Below are 17,350 nucleotides of genomic sequence, written 5' to 3'. Positions count from 1 at the left end.
AGTCCGAAGCTCTAATCCTAACCCCATTATTACTGGAGATGATGAGCTCGTTGGAGTTGAGGACTCACAAGTGCCCCCCTAACACTAAACCTAATGCAAGGAGGAGGAAGTGCCGCACAAGACGGGAGGAGGAAGCGTGCAACACCGTTTAATTTCCCCTTCGCACGATTCTTAAAGTGCGCTACTTGTAAGCAGGAGCCAGGACTGTTAAGCCGACAAGGCCGCAGCCCATGGGCCTACCATTACTCTCCGCAGCGGCACGACAACTAAGCCTAGCCCAACAACAGAGCAAACGCTCTGGGCCCTAATCTGGGCCCAGCCCAAGACCCACGTACTCACGCTCATCCCGTTCCGTTGCGTCCCGCAAGGGCCACATCACAACACTGCATTTTCTGTGTCGTTCGCCCGCCCCGCCGCCGCCGAGCCCGCCGCCAGCCTACTTCCACCCAAAAATGTCGGCGATGTTGGCGACGCAGCTTACGCTGATGGCCCTCCCGCTATCGCAGTCGCCCTCGCCGCAGTCCAGCTTCCGCCTCCGCCTACGCCCCTCCCCGGTGGCGAGGACCCGCGCTCTCGCTCCGCGGGCGGCAGCATCGGCGACAACCGTCTCTGCTAAACCAGCAGCGGCGGTGGCTCCCCTGGTTGCGGACCGCACCGTCGTCCGTATTGGGCTCCCCAGCAAGGGGCGGATGGCCGAGCAAACCCTAAGCCTCCTCAAGGTATCGTGGTTGCCTGCTTCCGTTGCTGGGTTTGAAATTTCGAATTATGTGCTTCTCCTCAAGATTTTCGCTGATTTGGTTGTTGTCGTGCACTTGTGCTGTTTGTGATTGGTGATGCAGAGTTGCCAATTGTCGGTGAGGCAGCTCAACCCGCGGCAGTACACTGCGGATATCCCGCTGGTGAGGTTTACAGCCCTATGTTCTCTCTGCATTACTGTCTATTGAATCTGGCAGGGATGTGCGCAGTTTCTGATTCATCGGTAGGATAGTAGGGTAGCTTTCCTCTTCTTGGATTTTTTTAAAGATTGGTTAGTGTAAGATGAGCTTAACATTTAGGCTCAGCAAGAGAGAGTGGCTATTAGTCATATGCAAGGCCTGTCTAATGTTTGGACGCCAATTTAGGAGCAACGCCAAACAATTTTCCCTACATTAATGTGAGCGAAGGCTTGGCAACTTGACAGGCATCTCATATTATTATCGAGTGAAATTTTGTGTTTGAAGCTGTGGTGTTATGGTGGGTTTATTGAACATGATTGTTGAGAAACGGACCACATTTGTTAGCTTTGTTGAAGGCTTGTATGGGATATCAATATATAACATGCCATTGAGGCCAGAGTTCTAATGGTTCTAGTCATGTGATCTGGTAATTGCTGAATCAGCATATCATTGAGGCCGGGTCCTATTTTTTCCTTTTCTTACTTTAGCGGGCTGGCCTTCTGAATATTTCAGGTTTGTTGTAGGAACCATTTTGTTCCATATGTCAAGACGTGTTCCAGCAAGACATTTGTTCCGTTTCTTAAGATTGCTTTGCTTAGCAACACTGTTATTCTTTGTACTTTTCTTCTTCTGTTATGTAATAATAAAATAAAATGGTGTCAAAGTCAATGGCTCTGAACCATTTCTATTGTGTTGTAGATAAGATTTCTCCGATATTCATGATTTTGCACAGCAAAAACATGTAAGCTGCATGACATGTCTTTGTCATAGACTACAAGAAGTTAGGAGATTTTAGGCCAACTGGGTTATCAACATTTTAGAGTATCTTTTAGATTGAGGAATTAAGAAGTTTTTTGTTGGCTACTTAAAAGGTCTTTATTAGAGCACTCTCACATTCCTGTTTGCATCAGCAAAGCCCTGCTGGAAGCAAGCTTATACAACCTATCATCTGTAGAACCGGATTTATAGCTGTATGTATTAAGACTTTATATCTAGAAATGGAGTAATATATATTCTTGAATTATAGTATCTGCTTACATCCAATACCCAATGCTACAGCCTTGGTCCATGTGTTCTTTTTTTGTTCTCCTTCTGATGAATGTGGATTCTCTTCTCAGAATGACCTCAAGCATCCATGTTTTAGTTATATACTCCCTCTCATTCACAATGTGTCAGGCTTACTATGCAATATCATATCACAACATTTGTCGATTGACTATAATTGGTATACTTCTTGTATTTGTTTCCTCCCATTATTATAAGTTCACAGATAAAAAAGTTGAATGATGAGTATAATTTCATTTAATAGTGGTGCATTGGTAGCGTGTGCAGCTTTAATTCCTTTTCCCTTTACATCAACTTTATATCTCCTTGGTCTGTGCTGTGTGTGATAGCTGGTTTGACACATATTGTGGAACGGAGTGAGTCATTAATAGTTGCAGTACACTTCACGCGCAATTTTAATCTGGTGTGTTGCCATCTTTTCATCCTTTTGCAGGTTCCAAACCTTGAGGTTTGGTTTCAAAGGCCTAAAGATATTGTTCGTAAACTGCAGTCAGGGGATCTTGACCTTGGTATTGTGGGTTTTGATATAGTCAGTGAATACGGGAAGGTAATTCTGAGGAATCCTGTTAAATCTTTTGGATCCATTTGTGCATCCCGTTTGTCTTAGATGTTTTGGCTATATCAAATACCCCCTCCATTTCACAATATAAGTCCTTTTACTCGCAAGTCTCTGGTTCAGAATATTAGTCCACCCCTATTTAATAAACTCAAAGAGTTTAAGTGTTTCTAGCATGCAATTAACCTACCCATAGTGCCTCCTTGGTCTTTGTGCATGACGGTTGTGGACTTATATTATGAAACAGAGGGAGTACAAATTTCTGCTAGTTGAATTCGCAATGTTCTTTCCGTGAACTTTATTTTTGAAGAAGCCTTTATCTGATCAGTGCTTGCATTTAATCAAGATTTTATGTGGCAGGGCAATGATGATTTAGTAGTTGTTCATGATGCTCTCGAGTTTGGACACTGTCGTTTGTCCCTTGCGGTATGTTGTTATCCAAGCTCATTCATGGGTAGTTGGGATACTAGTCTAAATATTCCTAATTGAATTTATATCTGAAGCAATCAAATTTTGTGAACAGGTACCTAAGGAAGGCATTTTTGAAAACATAAATACTCTGGAGGATTTGGCAAAGATGCCTGAGTGGACAGAAGAAAGGCCATTGCGTGTTGTTACAGGATTTGGATATGTGTGATCGTTGACCTAAGCAGTCATAGTGCCCCCTCCCCCCCCCCCCCCTCTCTCGCGAACACTTCTTTGCTGATAGCTAACCCAAGTTATGTTATTGTGCTGCAGCTAGGCGATAAGTTCTTGAGAGAGAAAGATATTAAACATGTTTGCTTTTTATCTGCTGATGGAGCTCTCGAGTCATATCCTCCTGTGAGATTGCTTTATTTTCATTTGATTTCCTTTTTTTGTGATTCCCCCTTTTCTTTTTTGCATTTGTCTCTTCCACGCATTTATTTGGAATTTGTATGGTGCAATAGTGAAGGTTGTCCATTTCTGTTCCACTGCAGTACTTAAAATTAGATCAAAGTGCCAACATTTTAAGCAACATACATTAGTCATTTCTCTATTCACAAATTAGGTGCCACATATTATTATGTGTACTGCTGACGTCTGCTGTACCTTTTTGGTTCTTGCTCTACTAATTATGATGTCTGGCACGAATCTCTGTGTGTAATATATGACTGATGCAGATTATGTTATGTCTGAATGTTAACTCTTCGGTGATGAACACACAATTTGTTTTTACTGTTGTAAGGTATACTGGAATGCGAGTATAAAGTCTTTATTTACTATTTTATGAGTTGTGGCATTATGGCATATATCAAGGGGCTAAAGGTAATACATGTTACTAATTTCCTTTTCCTCTGTGAAGATGGGTATGGCTGATGCTATTGTGGATCTTGTGAGTAGCGGAACGACCTTGCGTGAGAATAATTTGAAGGAAATTGAAGGTGGAGTAGTTTTGGAAAGCCAGGTAAGCCTTATCTCTCTCACACATGCGCGCCCGCACACACAGGCACATGTGCACACACTCTCAAACAGGCAATATTTCCAACCTCCAATTGTAGCTACCTTTGTCATATAAATGTTTTGTTCGTTTTATAAGATATCAAATTCTATGCAGGCCACTCTTGTAGCAAGTAGGAAATCTCTGCACAAACGTAAAGGTGTGTTGGAGATTACTCATGAGTTGCTTGAAAGATTAGAGGCTCACCTCAGAGCAACTGCGGAGCTGATGGTAAGTCATATAGCTTTGTATACATGATTATACTGATTTGATTGCTTATGTACTTACCATTATCATATAAGGTCACAGCAAACATGAGGGGCAATAGCGCAGAAGAAGTGGCAGAGAGAGTTCTTAGCCAAACATCAATATGTGGATTACAGGTAATAATTAGGAATATTCAAACTAGCAACAATCATTATCTTCTGAAAACTGGTCACGAATCATGTGTAGTTTTGTGGTAGAATGAGTATCTTTATGTTTAAAGATAAAGCTGTATTCATCATCTGTATACACTATATCCATAACCAAAATATAGTTGTATTCATTATACAACTGTAGCAGCTTTAATATCTACATGAATCAAACCTGATTAGTCTGCATCATTTAAAATTTTCCCCACCGAATAAGGGACTAAAATCTTTCCTTCTTTCTTTTTCTTGATTGATGATGTAACTTCTAGCCATTTGGCGTGGAAGTGGTGGCCCCTATTAACATTATTCTAATTATATATATGATATAATTCATGTCATTTCTCTTGGAAGGCATTTTAACATTATTCTAATTATATAATTAATGGAGTGAAAGTCATGAACTCGTGATCTATAACTGAAAACTGCAATAGTTTACAATATCGAGGTTGGATTCTTATATTTCGAACTCATGCTAGGGATTTTATTTACTCCATGTCGCGAACAGGGCCCGACTATAAGTCCTGTCTATTGCAGACGTGATGGCAAAGTTGCTGTGGAATACTATGCCATTAATGTAGTTGTTCCACAAAAGTTGCTTTACAAGTCTATCCAACAACTGCGATCTGTAAGACTCTTACCTCATACTTTTCTTTTGTTTACCTCATATAAGATGTTTTGACACCCCCACCCCTGCACGCACACCTAACACACGCACACACACAAAAATTGCAATAGTCTAATGTTGTGTTCAAAGAAGATGATTATTCTCCACTAACTAACCTAAGTAAAATTCAAATGTAATTATCCTGAAGCTATGGGTTTCTTGTGTTACATCTTGAGTGTTAGGATTTTAAATCAGGGTTTAAGCTCCATTTGTAGGCTGTTGAAAGCACAGTGCTTTTCCTCCACTCCTATAAGAAAAAATTGCTTTTGTTCTTTTCTTCTGCACATAGTACCGTGAACCAACTTGTTCGAGCTCTTATCAGAACTTGGTTTTAGGACCTGTATGGTTCTTGATGCTAATGATATGCGCAATATACAAACCTGTATCCATGGACTTGGAACTGCAGATTGGTGGCAGTGGAGTCTTGGTAACAAAGCTGACTTACATATTTGATGAGGAGACAGCAAGGTGGCGGAACCTTCTCTCGGAGCTGGGGTTGTAAGTTGTAACTTGGTGCAAGGTCAGCTGTTTAGCTCTTTTACAATGTTCTTTTTTTAGCACCCCATCAGTTAGTCCTTGCTGAAGTATCTGAATCCATGTGCAGAAGTGAGCTATCGTGCGGGAAGTCTGCCATGTACCGCTTCAAGAATTCTTGGTCTGTACTGTAGTGTATTGTGCTCAGCTGTCACTCTAGACATATGTTGGACCATCCGTTGATGTACCTGTTGGTAGAGTTGGGGAACCGTGTTGTTGGGTGTGTGTTTGTTGTGCCTGACTTCGCTTGCTGCGGCGCTGAATAATCGGGCATGTCGAAATAAAGAAAGCCGGTAAGGTTCGTCTCCCTCCCTTGACCACCCTGCGGCAGCTCTCGTGCCCTGCTGTCTTGTTCGTCCGACTTTGTGATGCATTCCATCTATTATTCTGTTTTTGTACTTGCGAGAAACGGCTAAAACATGGGCACCTGCCGGAAATGTTCCCAGTTGGCAACCGATCGACCGTCACGTCGCCCGACGCTGCTACATCGAACCCTGCTTTATCGCTCGCCCGACGCAGCTTCTTTCCTCGCCTGATACCGCCGCCGCTTCTCGCTCGCGGTCTCGCCTGGCGCCGCTGCTTAGCTCCTCGCCTTGCCGGCTCTGCCGCGCCACCGGCGCGGCGCGGTGTTGATGCTGAACTCACCGTAGCGTCACCGGCGCGGCGCGGTGTTGATGCTGAATTCACCGTAGCGTTGCGGACGTCGTGAGGGTTATCCTGTATCTGAGAGTAGACTAATTCAATAACAGGAGTTTTTAGAGTGTACGCTTTAATGCTGTATGCCAACGCCGAGTGACGTTTCAGCTGTGTAACCGTGGCCGTATATATGCCAAAGGTGTAATGGATTTCTGTGTGTCGGACTAGCTGAATCTTGTCGGTGACGAATATATCATCCACGGATACAGAGTCGCGTTTCACTGGCAAGATTGACTGAAATGCTCTATGTTCAGAAACGCCAAGAAGTTTGACTGGAGCATCAGTGTGTTCCATCAGTCGTTAAGCGTATTGGAACATCCGTGTGTTTCATCAGTCATGAAACGTAAGTCATGGGCATAGCGATGTAACTGCTGCATCAAAACTTCATTCCTCGGACCATTCCGTGACTTGCTCTGCCGGTCTGCCCTCTGGATTCCCCAGTTGTCCGGCTTCCTGGTTCGAGCTGTATGGGCACTTGCCAACCAAGTGATCCTAGTCCCATAGTATTTCTGTAGTACAATTCGTGGAGGACCATCGCCAGTTCTGAGATTTTGATGACACAAGATTAAACTAAAAATGAGATCTTATTTAATTAAAACATTAAAAAACTTAATTAATATATAAAGCTCGGGTTGGAGACAACCAGAGGAAGATGATCATGCGTCAGGTGTGTTAGGCATATATTCGTTTTAGAAAGAAAGGAGGTGATGTAAACAAGCGAATTGCCGTCTGCAAATGATGAACGCAGATTGCCAAGTTGTCGAGTCACCGATAAGGGTCATTGCGGCTTACGCTAACTCGCTAATGTTATTATATCCATCGTTGAATCCTGTCGCCATCGAACGAAGCAGGCATGAGTGCATAACTGCACGAAAAAAAACGATTTTATCGACTTCTCTATGTACGAGAGGATTGCTAATTTAGACTACTACTAGCATACTAAAAGGAATCAAAACAGTAAAACTGTTTCTTTTAGATCGGCTAAAGGTTAGAGTCTATAAATAATCATGTAACCGTGTCTGAGTTGATCGAAGCTTGAACTATTATGATTTGTTGGGTCTAGTAGTCCTTCAACTCCTCCGCCGAGATGGCCGACGGGCTCAGGATCCTCGAGAGGCGCTTACGCGTCGTCGAGACCGCCGCGAGGTCGACATGTCAAGGCGACAAGGGCACAGCCCATGGGCCCTTTATTCCTCTTCACGGGCGGCACGCCATACCAGCCCATACGCTGATCTCGGCCCAGAGCAACACCACGAACTCATCACCCCGTTCCGGTCCGTTTCGCAGGCGCCACGCAACGTCAGTCACCCGCTCACCCCCGTCCCGTTTCTCCCGCGATGTACGACGAGCTCCCATGCCGGACAGGACAGCCGGAGTAGTGCTGCAACCGCGGCCTGGAGCCGAGTGGACCGGGTCCGAGCCCTGCTTGCTTTTGGGGTTTTGGGGTTTCGTAGCGGGCGCGTTTCCTCCCTTCCCCTGGCTATCTCTATATAAGGAGCTGCTCTCCTCACCTCGGCTCCATCACCACCACCACCACTCACCGGGCCACCGGGGAGAGAGCGCAAGAGAGAGCGAGGCAAGATGCAGATCTTCGTGAAGACGCTGACCGGGAAGACGATCACGCTCGATGTTGAGAGCAGCGACACCATCGACAACGTCAAGGCCAAGATCCAGGACAAGGAAGGTATGTGCGGTCTCCGACCACCTTCGCCTCAGTCCGCTCTGCTCGCCGGCCGGCCGACTCGGCCGATCACTTCAGCTTCACCTAGATTTCCTTGTTTCTGTCGCATCCGGTGCTACTTGGCTTGTTGTTGCTTAAAGTTTGCATTTTTCTTGTGGTTTGCCCATGCGTACTCGATCTCTGGTTAGAACGAGCGAGTTAAAACCCCTGCCTTCATTTCTTCTGCACATATGTGGGTTTAGTGAACAAGTCATGTAATCTAGCAATGCTGCTCATCGAGGCCCCCATGGCTGTGTTCTTCATCATCTTGATCTGAAACAGAGCAGACCTACGCGGACGAGTGGTCTTGTTGATATAAAAACCAAAACTTTCTTTCTATCCGGGTAGAGGCCTAGAGGGTACTGTTGGATTGGCTTCTTTTCTCTTTTGAGAGGAAGTAAAGGTGGTAGGATCGATTGCTTTCTTTGGCAAGTCGCTAGATATTTGAACTGAATCTTTCCTTTTTTTTTTGTTGGTTTGCCCATGCATACTCAGTTTTTAGTTTCAACGAGCGAGCTAAAACCGCTGCCTTTCTTCTGCACATATGTGGGTTTAAGGAGCAAGTTATGTAATCTAACAGTGTTGTTTATCGAGTCTCCCATGTTGCCGTGTTTCATCGTCTCGATCTGGAACAGAGCAGATCGACCGGGGTCGTCGATCTTCTTGAGCTAAGATTCAAAATTTTATTTCATCCGGGTATAGGGTAGTCTTGGATTGGTTTCTTCTTTGTTTCTTGAGGGTAATCGAAGGTGGAAGGCTCGATTGCCTTTTTACTTTGGCACCTTGCTAGAAATTATCTGATTCAATTTCATCATCTAGTTCGGAGCGTGCCTGAAGAGATATGCATATTGAGCATGTGCATGGCATCTGTTTGTTTTTGGATTAACTAATTTGCCACTTGACACTGAAGTAACCGCGCGGTTTTGGTTGTGTTTGCTTCGGCTTAATTGATTGCAGGCATCCCGCCGGACCAGCAGCGCCTCATCTTCGCGGGAAAGCAGCTGGAGGATGGCCGCACCCTCGCCGACTACAACATCCAGAAGGAGTCCACGCTTCACCTGGTCCTGCGCCTCCGCGGCGGCGGCAAGAACACCAACTTCAACATCGCGCCCCACCTCCTCGCCCTCGCGCGCAAGTACAAGGAGAACAAGCTGATCTGCCGCAAGTACGCACGCAAGCCCCTAATCTCACCCTGTATATATATGTTCGACATTAATGCCTATGAATGATTGTTTAATTTGTTTTTTACTATGTTCGATGATGCATATACACTTCAACACATTGTCTTACCAAAGAATAGTAATCCTTCACATGCATTTTGTGCTGATAATGTTTGTGTCAACACAGCCTAACTTTTTCCGCCATTAATTTGTCTTGCAGATGCTATGCACGCCTTCCCCTCAGGGCTACCAACTGTCGCAAGAAGAAGTGCGGTCACACTGACCAGGTGAATCTTTGCTTTTCCCTAACATCTAAGTGTCTGTGCTTCCTTGATCGTATAGAGCCTATCAGTGTCCATGTTCGTGGCCTCAGTCGTCTTAGTAGTGCTATGTTATTGGCTGCAGTCATGTTAGCAGCGTCTATGTTATTGGCCCTATTGATCATGCCATCAATAATTTTTATAATGCTTGCTTAAGATTTGTCATATATATGCTGGCATGATTATGCTCCTATCATCTTAGATAGCACTGATCAAGTTAACATTAGTCGAGTTTATTATTACACTTTCGATTTTTTTATGCCATGTCTGCTTCAGATTTTTGTTGTGTACCGTGCTCTACATATATCTGCTGTGTTAAACCATATTCTCAAGATTGAAAACTTCGTATTAGAAATAGACAGTCGGATTATTTGAAAATTAAGAAGTTGTGATGAATGTTGTTCATTCCTTGATCTGATGTATACTATTCCAACATTCTTTTTCAGCTGAGGGAAAAGAAGAAGTTTGTCTCCAAGTTTGGTCCTGAATGATTGGAAAGCGATCAAGCGACATGTTCCAAGCTTCATCCCAAAGCGCCATACCAGAGTTATCAAATTTTAAGTCTTGTCCAAGTTTAATGTTCCTGTTGGATGTTGAACCTTATTTACTCTTTTGAATGCTCAGTTTATGGATGGCAGTGGCATGCCTAAAAATTGCTAGTGAAAGTCCTCGTTTGATGCTTCACCTTTTTCTCTCTTTATGAATGAGTTTTCATAGAAATGTAGTCAGTATGATAGCTAAATCTTATGGCTGCCATGAGTTCTAGCCTGCTTGTTATGCTGTTCTAAGAGGCGTTTCATTTAAATACTACACTGTTCTCTGGAGCTACATTGCTACATTGTTGTCAAGAATTCGCGATCGTTGTGGTATGCAGATGCTTCAACAAATGTGACATCAGAGCACAGTGTGTAATATTCCGGTGTTTCTGGTTTTGGTCCGTGTGGTCTAAAAGTTTTGGTTCGGTGGGTTTAGTATTACATTGATAGTTCAGATAGGTTGGTGGTAGCTTATTTCGTGTTTTAAATGTAGCATCTTCGGCTTAACTTTTTTACAAATTAAATTGTAAGAGAGTTGTTATAACTTTTTTTACAAATTAAATTGTAAGAGAGTTGTTATACGTATGCGGGTCTGCTTCACTGGTGAGCTAGGTTGCACGTGAATTTTGGAGGCTGGGGTTACACAGTGTTACTGTCACATGAGGGAAAATAACTTTCGGAAAAATCCATTTGCATGCTTCAAAGTTTACTGATAGAGCAGCTAAAAAACAAGCAGAGCAGTGCACTCACATTTATTTGCACGGCGAAGTTGCAGGTCCAAGCGCAATGAGAAAACCAGGGTGAAACTCTTGACAAGAGATCTGCAATCATGTGTGGCTATGCCTGTGAATTTCTACACCAGCAAACCAAACTAGCAGTTTCGGGATTTCAGATTACATTGTGCGGCATCATGGGAGCCAACTGTATCCAAGAAAATATCATACAAAAGCTACCTGGAAGAACCGATTCCGCAAAAAGGATCAAGCAAGTACCGCATTGCAATTCAGTGGCTCATGTGAGCACAGACTTAAGTTAGCGAAGTAGTTAACACAATGTTGCCGTAAATAAACGGACTAGGATACAAAATATACGTTAAGTGCAGAACTGGCAACGAGTTTTCGATGTCATATACTAACACTAACACTAAGATACAAAATATACTGAAGAGATCTATGATGGTCATTCTCTATCTGCCTCTGATCATGCATTATTTGCATTGGATACCATTTCTAGACCAGCAGAATGTAAGAATCACCACTGGAACAGAAAGAAGAAACATGGGCAGAAATCAATTCATCCGCCCTTTTGTGAATACACCAGTCAAAACTTTGACAATGTGCCATCAAAATGTTCTATTTGCAATAAAATCAAATCAGACAAGATGGCACTGCAGATGTTGTATAACATACATAGCCAGTTATCAATTTTCCTGTGCGCCAGCAACTATTTCTGAAGCTTGAAGAACTGTCAGGTGATGGCCACAAGGAACTGAGCCCAGCACTGCATATATTGGCTCCATGGTGTTCATCAGAATCCAGAAACCAGGTGTAATAGCAATCACAGTTCGTCACCTCAATCTTTCTCCTCCTCAAGATCACCTTCCAAAGCACCATTTTTGTCTGATGAACAATCGTCGATCTCCAACGACCTCAAGAAGTTGAAGTAGGCATACTTGATGTCAAACTGCATGTCATACCAGTAGTTCACGGCAATGGTGAGCCCGTTCGGGCCTGGGCTCTGACTGACATGGTGGAACCACATGCTCGGCAGGTAGAGCATCTCGCCGGCCCGGACCGTGCACCGTATCGGCGCTGGGCCATCGAAGTAGAGCGGGAACGACGACGCCTGTGCGGCCATCTCCCCTGGCGACGCCGGGTACGGGTCCACGCTGCTCCACGGCACCATTCTCTCGGGCTCTTCCATCTCCAGCTTAAGCTTCAGAAGCTTCCCCTCTGCTTCCTGCTCTGCGGAGACGTAGCGGGCGGCGGGGTAATCGCGGACGTAGAGGCGGTGGTGCTCGGTGGGGGGCAGCAGGAGGAAGTGCTTCTCGCCGGAGACGACGACGTAGATGTTGTCATAGTGATCCTTGTGGAAGGAGGTGACGGAGTGGGAGTTGCCGATCCAGAGGTTGACGGCCTCGGGGAGGCAGCCGAGCGCCTCGCTGGCCCAGGGCACGTGCGCGTCCACGTCGCCAGCCACCGCCGCGTACTCTCCGCGCAGGCAGTCGTCCTGCTGCTGCGCGTACGCGACCAGGCCGGCGGCCGGGTCGGATTCCCTTATGAGCCGCACGGCGGTGGGGAAGTCGACGCGGCGGACGTGCGCGGAAGCGAAGCACCTGGAGGAGCCGGGACGCCTCGGGTGCGGGTGCGGGTGCGGGGCGAGCGCATCGGCGCGGCCATCGGGGGTGAGGTGCAGAGAGACGGCGGTGGAGCGCAGCGCGTCGGGGAGGTAGGAGTTGTTGGGCCAGAGCGAGGTGGCGCGCCAGTGGCGCGTGGCGGCGGCGGAGACGAGGAGCGGGCGGCCCGGGGAGACGTGGTCGCGGAGGAAGGCGAGCGGCGTCGGGGGCAGGTCGGCGCGCGGCACAGCGGAGGCATCGCCGCCGTCCGGGGACGAGGAGTGGAGTCCCAGCAGGTCGCGGGACTCGGACCACAGCTCCCGCACAGCTCGCTCCATTGACGTTGCGGTGACCGGCTGACACGGGCGCCGCAGCGTCTTCTGCTCTGGTTGCTCGTTGGTTTTGCTGATTCTTGCGGCGGCGGTGGCGGCGGCGGCGCCACGCGCAGCAAGCGGCGGCAGGCCTAACTGGTGGGCTGGGGAAGTATACCATTTGGGCCGGACTATGGGCCTGACTTTTTTAGGATTTGTTGGGCTTGGACATAGCCCACCAGAAATACCGGTAGTCTTTGCGACTTTAAGGAAGTCCACAATGAAGCCCTCATGAATTCCTCGTCCGTTAATCGATAAACCTAGCAGCTCATGGGATGGAGAGGTGAAGGCAACATCTAAGGCTTCACCGTCGGTCCGCTGATGTTCTTGCCGCTATTGAGTGGGTGACGGTTCCGCTTTTTTTCAGGAGTAATTTTGGATTTCTTTAGTTTCTTCTGGTTCTCGTTTGGATCTTGTCTCTAGTTTGTTTTCCTTAGAGTCGGAGATTCCACACCTTAAGGAAGATGTAGGAACATCGCCATGACAATCTCAATACTATGAGTGTGTTTGGTTGCTGCATCAGGAGAATATTGGCTCCGTCTATCTATATATTTATATAGAGAAGATCATTTGATTGCATGTATGTACTGTTCCTTTTTATATCTGTGGATATAATTATACTGTTAGAGCTTGGTCGGGTGGGTATGTTTGAATCGAGCTTCCCTCTGCAGTTTGGACCGTTAGATGTATTATATCTATTACAGTACCGTAACGAGCCTACTTGTTAGTATCAGTTACATGTTCATTATATTTGTCATACAAACAACCAAACAACTTCATATAGTCATTATATCCGTTCAACAGATAACTAAACAATCTTCTTTTCAAAATCATCGTATCTGAAGCCTGCTTTTACTTATTTAAGATATACACTGCAATTAACCAAACACACCCTATCAAGATCGCTGGTTTTTGTTCTGCGAAGAGTTTGGTTGGACTCACATGTCATATGAGAATACAACTTCACCTCGTGTGCCTTATACTCGACATGAGTCATGATTCTGCTAGGTGTTTTGCTGACAAATTATCATGGATGTCTGTAAAGTACTCTTGGCTGTTTGGACATACATCGTGGCCTACCACGCCACTGCATGTACGTGGGAATTGTTAGGAAATCAGAGTTTATAATTAATTATAAATTTATCGCGATCTCTTGAAAGATTAGATTTTATTTTTAGAGATTTTGACACTATATATACGAGACAAACACTTTATTATAGAACACAGATGAATAAAGAAGAGAAAACTTTTTCCTTACATCGTGTCTTTTGTGTACTATTGTTTTCCTGAGAAATCTCTGGACTACACTGGTATCATCACGAAGCTCTGTCGGAGACCAAATTAGCGGAACGAATCTATCTATGATCGATCTGCACTACATCGACATCGCCGTCAAGTGGGTAGGTCATGACCTAGCCTGTATACCCTACGTCGCATGAATTTACCATGACATGAATATACTATGGTTTGTCATTAATCTTCCCACCATTGTTGCTTTATATAGTTAATCTGGTAGTTTAGCTCGCTATTAGATCAAATTGTGGCATGATTAGAACACGTAAATTCATTTGTATTAGTCATCGTGGTGACCTGAAGTCATCGCCCTACGCACCCGTTGTGCAGAGGTGTGAAGCCAGCCGTGGAGCCCTGCTAGCCGCGCTAAAGTCCTGCTACAGCCGCATCCTGCCGCCAGGCCATGGCCAGCGCTGTCCTGCATGCCACCAAGTGTTGAAGCCCCCTGTTGCATCCTTACATGCTCCTGCTCGCCAGAGGCCCTGCCTGTTGTGGCTTGTTGCTATTCACGTGCGGGAGAGGGAAGCCGATCGAAGACCTCACTGTACATAAGCCCGCCCACACGCTTCTGCTGCTACTAGCAGCGTAGATGAAAAAGGGCGTAGCCCATGCTGTCGCGCGCAGGCCTAAAGCCGCCTTTGTGTAGCTTGCCACCACCTGTATTGTTGCACGCCTGCATTAGCTCGGTCGAAAGCCGCTGTCACGCTCTCGTCCACCCAACGCACTCCGTGGCCCTGTGCCACTACACCTTCATACGCTCGCCCACGACCGCCGCCCGTAGCTAGCCCTGCCTCCGCACACAGCTCGCTGTCACGCGAGCTCCCCGGATACCCCCTAGCAAGCCGAACAACGTGTCGTCGCTCAAAACCGACAGCCTGCCGTCGTACGCGGCCACCCCGACCAACACGCCATCTTGCCAGCGCTCGCCGCACCAAGCCCGGCGGCCCATCGCACCAGCACACGCACGAATGGCGGCTGCGACTAGGGTTAGTAAACCCTAGTGCGCCATCGGACCGGGTTGCATGGCCTTATGGGCCAAAGAGGGTTGGGCCAAGCCGGCCCGATAAGAAATTGGCCGGAATAAGAAGATACATGGGACGGCTAGAAAGATAGTAATGAGCCAAAATTGAAAAGAAATAGGAAAGTAAAAAGGCCTATCAAAATTTTGGAAACTAGACCCTGTGGTTTCTAAAAATTACGCAAATCCTGTAGTTTTATGTATAAACCCTAGGACTTTATAGAAAACCCTAAAAATACCTTTTCTTGAATAAAAGTACCTCTAGAATTTGAATTTTGCATATGTTTTAGCAATTATGCAGTATTTATCTCTATATTATTGTTACTGTTTAAATTGTCTATTATATGTTTAAATTCAGTAATATTCATATAATAGCATAGAAAATATCAGAAAATTTGTAACAATCCTATTTAGCAACATGATGCAACCTTACTAGTAGTGATGCTTGTATCATTTAAATACGAAGATGGCTAGCATCACGAACAAGGAGTTCGCTGAGTTGAGTGTAGGTGACTGCAATTATCTTACTTAGGTGTCGGATGTGCAGATTGTATTTAGGGCGGAAAGGCTTCGCGCTGCTATTGGCCTGAAACAAGTAGTGCAATGGTTTCTACGGAGGATGAAAAGGATCAGGCACTTCATTTTCTCTACCACCATCTCCCCTCACATTGAAGGATGAGTACATGGTAATAACCAATGCTAAGGCTCTATGGGACATACCGCAGGAGTATTTTTGAGCGCCTTAAGTACACCATCAAGCCTTTTGCAGAGCAAGAATAGGTCCGGCTTTGTTTTTGTGACTACTAGCATGACAAAGAGTACAACTCTGCACTGCACCATATTTTCACACTTTTGTGTTTCTATGGGAAAGAGTTCACAAAAGAGGAGAAAATTAAGGAGACTCTCTCCACTTTTCACCCAAATGCGGCAGGATCCGCACATAATCACCGTCAATCAAAATACAAGAATTATTCTGAACTGATTGATGTGTTGCAGCTTCATGAAGTCCATGACGAAGTCATAAACAATTTTTTTTTATCCCAGCCGCAAGAGAAGAACAGTGACCTAAAAGTCAATCATAGCTCTTTCAAAGCACGCAAGAATCGCAATAAGAAGTGGGAGAATGGATGAAGGAAAATAGTGATAGATAAGGTCAAACCTGATGATGATAATGGCAAGATAATGAAAGAAGTCAAGCCATATAGTGAGCAAAACCAGAATTTGTAAAGCACCAAAGCATGATGTGGAAGCATACCAGAAGAAGTAGAAGGAGCAACCAGAAGCACACCTCAACATTGCGGTGGGGATGAAGGTGGACAAAGTAGCTACAGTTGAAAGGGTAGCATCTCACATGGAAGTTGATAATGCTCCCACACTGATAGTAGAAGACCTCCTGACGAAGGATGCAGATGCCTCTACCTTGCCCACCTCTACTGCCATAGAAGATGCCATGAAGGGTGAAGCGAAAAAGAAAGCCATTGAAGAAGAAGTGGTTGAATATTTCGCAGACTCTATCTAGGATTAGAGTAATTAGCCATCCATTTAGTTTATGAATTTAGGAGGATTGAACGAATAAATGAAGAGCTGTAGAAGAGCAAGCTTAGCTACAAGCAATATTTTTTGGTATTTATATAATATGTGTGGCACCTGTTGTGGCGCATGTATAGAGGAAGTATGTATTATAGATAGTGGAACAACAAATATCATCTTAAGAGAAAATATGTATTTTTAATCTATTAATAATAACTTAGAAAAGTGATGATTGTCACTGTAGTGATAAGTACGTAGTAGGTTCTGAAAGAGCTACAATCATACTACTTATAAGAACTACTTTGTACATTGAAGAAATAGCTGTGTAAACGTGATGACTGTGACTGCAAAAGTGATTTTCAGTCCATTAGAAATAACTCTGGAAAAATGATGACTTAAGTAGGTTCTGGAAGTACATAGTAGGTGTCAGTCTATTAGAAATAGCTCTGAAAAAGTGATGACTGTCACTGGTAGTGATAAGTACATAGTAGGTTCTGTAAGAGCCACAATCATACTACCTATAGGAGCTATTCTGCACATTGAAGAAGCATTATTGTACCATGAATCTACAAAAATCTCTTAAACTTTAAAGATATTTGCGCTAATGGTTTCTATGTAGAAACTGGTGAAGATGTTGGTAGGAAGCACCTGCTCATCACTACGCGTGATAGTGAAATGAGAATACTAGAATAACTTCCCTCCATGAGTAATGGCTTGTACTGCACTCGCATTAAAGTACCTATAG

General features: G+C 44.9%; 3 protein-coding genes across 5 annotated transcripts; 2 read left to right on the top strand and 1 right to left on the bottom strand.

Moving 5' to 3' along the window:
* The first annotated feature begins 259 nt into the window (after positions 1-259).
* On the top strand, positions 260-5,934 carry LOC133902234 (ATP phosphoribosyltransferase, chloroplastic-like). Of its 3 annotated transcripts, XM_062343843.1 has the most exons (12): positions 264-719; positions 840-899; positions 2,434-2,547; positions 2,917-2,982; positions 3,080-3,187; positions 3,295-3,378; positions 3,881-3,982; positions 4,133-4,246; positions 4,318-4,398; positions 4,934-5,053; positions 5,499-5,612; positions 5,697-5,934. In XM_062343843.1, the coding sequence occupies exons 1-11, from the start codon at positions 453-455 to the stop codon at positions 5,592-5,594; spliced, it is 1,212 nt and encodes a 403-aa protein (XP_062199827.1). In that variant the 5' UTR covers positions 264-452; the 3' UTR covers positions 5,595-5,612; positions 5,697-5,934. The 3 variants fall into 3 exon arrangements, 1 of the variants encoding a protein (XP_062199827.1); XR_009906846.1 differs by lacking the exon at positions 5,697-5,934 and having other exon boundaries at positions 260-719; positions 4,905-5,053; positions 5,499-5,561; XR_009906847.1 differs by lacking the exon at positions 5,697-5,934 and having other exon boundaries at positions 260-719; positions 4,963-5,053; positions 5,499-5,527.
* Positions 5,935-7,809: 1,875 nt separating this feature from the next.
* Positions 7,810-10,616, top strand: LOC133902237 (ubiquitin-like). The gene is made up of 4 exons (XM_062343847.1): positions 7,810-8,006; positions 9,000-9,207; positions 9,423-9,489; positions 9,969-10,616. The coding sequence occupies exons 1-4, from the start codon at positions 7,904-7,906 to the stop codon at positions 10,011-10,013; spliced, it is 423 nt and encodes a 140-aa protein (XP_062199831.1). The 5' UTR covers positions 7,810-7,903; the 3' UTR covers positions 10,014-10,616.
* Positions 10,617-11,081: 465 nt separating this feature from the next.
* Positions 11,082-12,825, bottom strand: LOC133902235 (lysine-specific demethylase JMJ32). The gene has a single exon (XM_062343844.1). The coding sequence runs from the start codon at positions 12,729-12,731 to the stop codon at positions 11,631-11,633; it is 1,101 nt and encodes a 366-aa protein (XP_062199828.1). The 5' UTR covers positions 12,732-12,825; the 3' UTR covers positions 11,082-11,630.
* Between the last annotated feature and the right edge of the window lie 4,525 nt (positions 12,826-17,350).

The sequence above is a fragment of the Phragmites australis genome, chromosome 20 (genome assembly GCF_958298935.1).
Source record: "Phragmites australis chromosome 20, lpPhrAust1.1, whole genome shotgun sequence".
NCBI classification, from domain to species: domain Eukaryota; kingdom Viridiplantae; phylum Streptophyta; class Magnoliopsida; order Poales; family Poaceae; genus Phragmites; species Phragmites australis.
The sequence above is the reverse complement of the archived record's forward strand: the minus strand, read 5'-3'. Positions and strand labels throughout refer to the sequence as shown.

What these genes read in the sequence shown, in the direction of transcription:
- LOC133902235 (XM_062343844.1), bottom strand. Translation starts at nt 12,731, where the DNA reads ATGGAGCGAGCTGTGCGGGAGCTGTGGTCCGAGTCCCGCGACCTGCTG.
- LOC133902237 (XM_062343847.1), top strand. Translation starts at nt 7,904, where the DNA reads ATGCAGATCTTCGTGAAGACGCTGACCGGGAAGACGATCACGCTCGAT. An exon ending in CAAGATCCAGGACAAGGAAG is followed by an intron (nt 8,007 to 8,999) that starts GTATGTGCGGTC and finishes AATTGATTGCAG; the next exon opens with GCATCCCGCCGGACCAGCAG. An exon ending in AGTGCGGTCACACTGACCAG is followed by an intron (nt 9,490 to 9,968) that starts GTGAATCTTTGC and finishes ATTCTTTTTCAG; the next exon opens with CTGAGGGAAAAGAAGAAGTT.
- LOC133902234 (XM_062343843.1), top strand. Translation starts at nt 453, where the DNA reads ATGTCGGCGATGTTGGCGACGCAGCTTACGCTGATGGCCCTCCCGCTA. An exon ending in ACACTGCGGATATCCCGCTG is followed by an intron (nt 900 to 2,433) that starts GTGAGGTTTACA and finishes ATCCTTTTGCAG; the next exon opens with GTTCCAAACCTTGAGGTTTG. An exon ending in GAGTAGTTTTGGAAAGCCAG is followed by an intron (nt 3,983 to 4,132) that starts GTAAGCCTTATC and finishes AATTCTATGCAG; the next exon opens with GCCACTCTTGTAGCAAGTAG.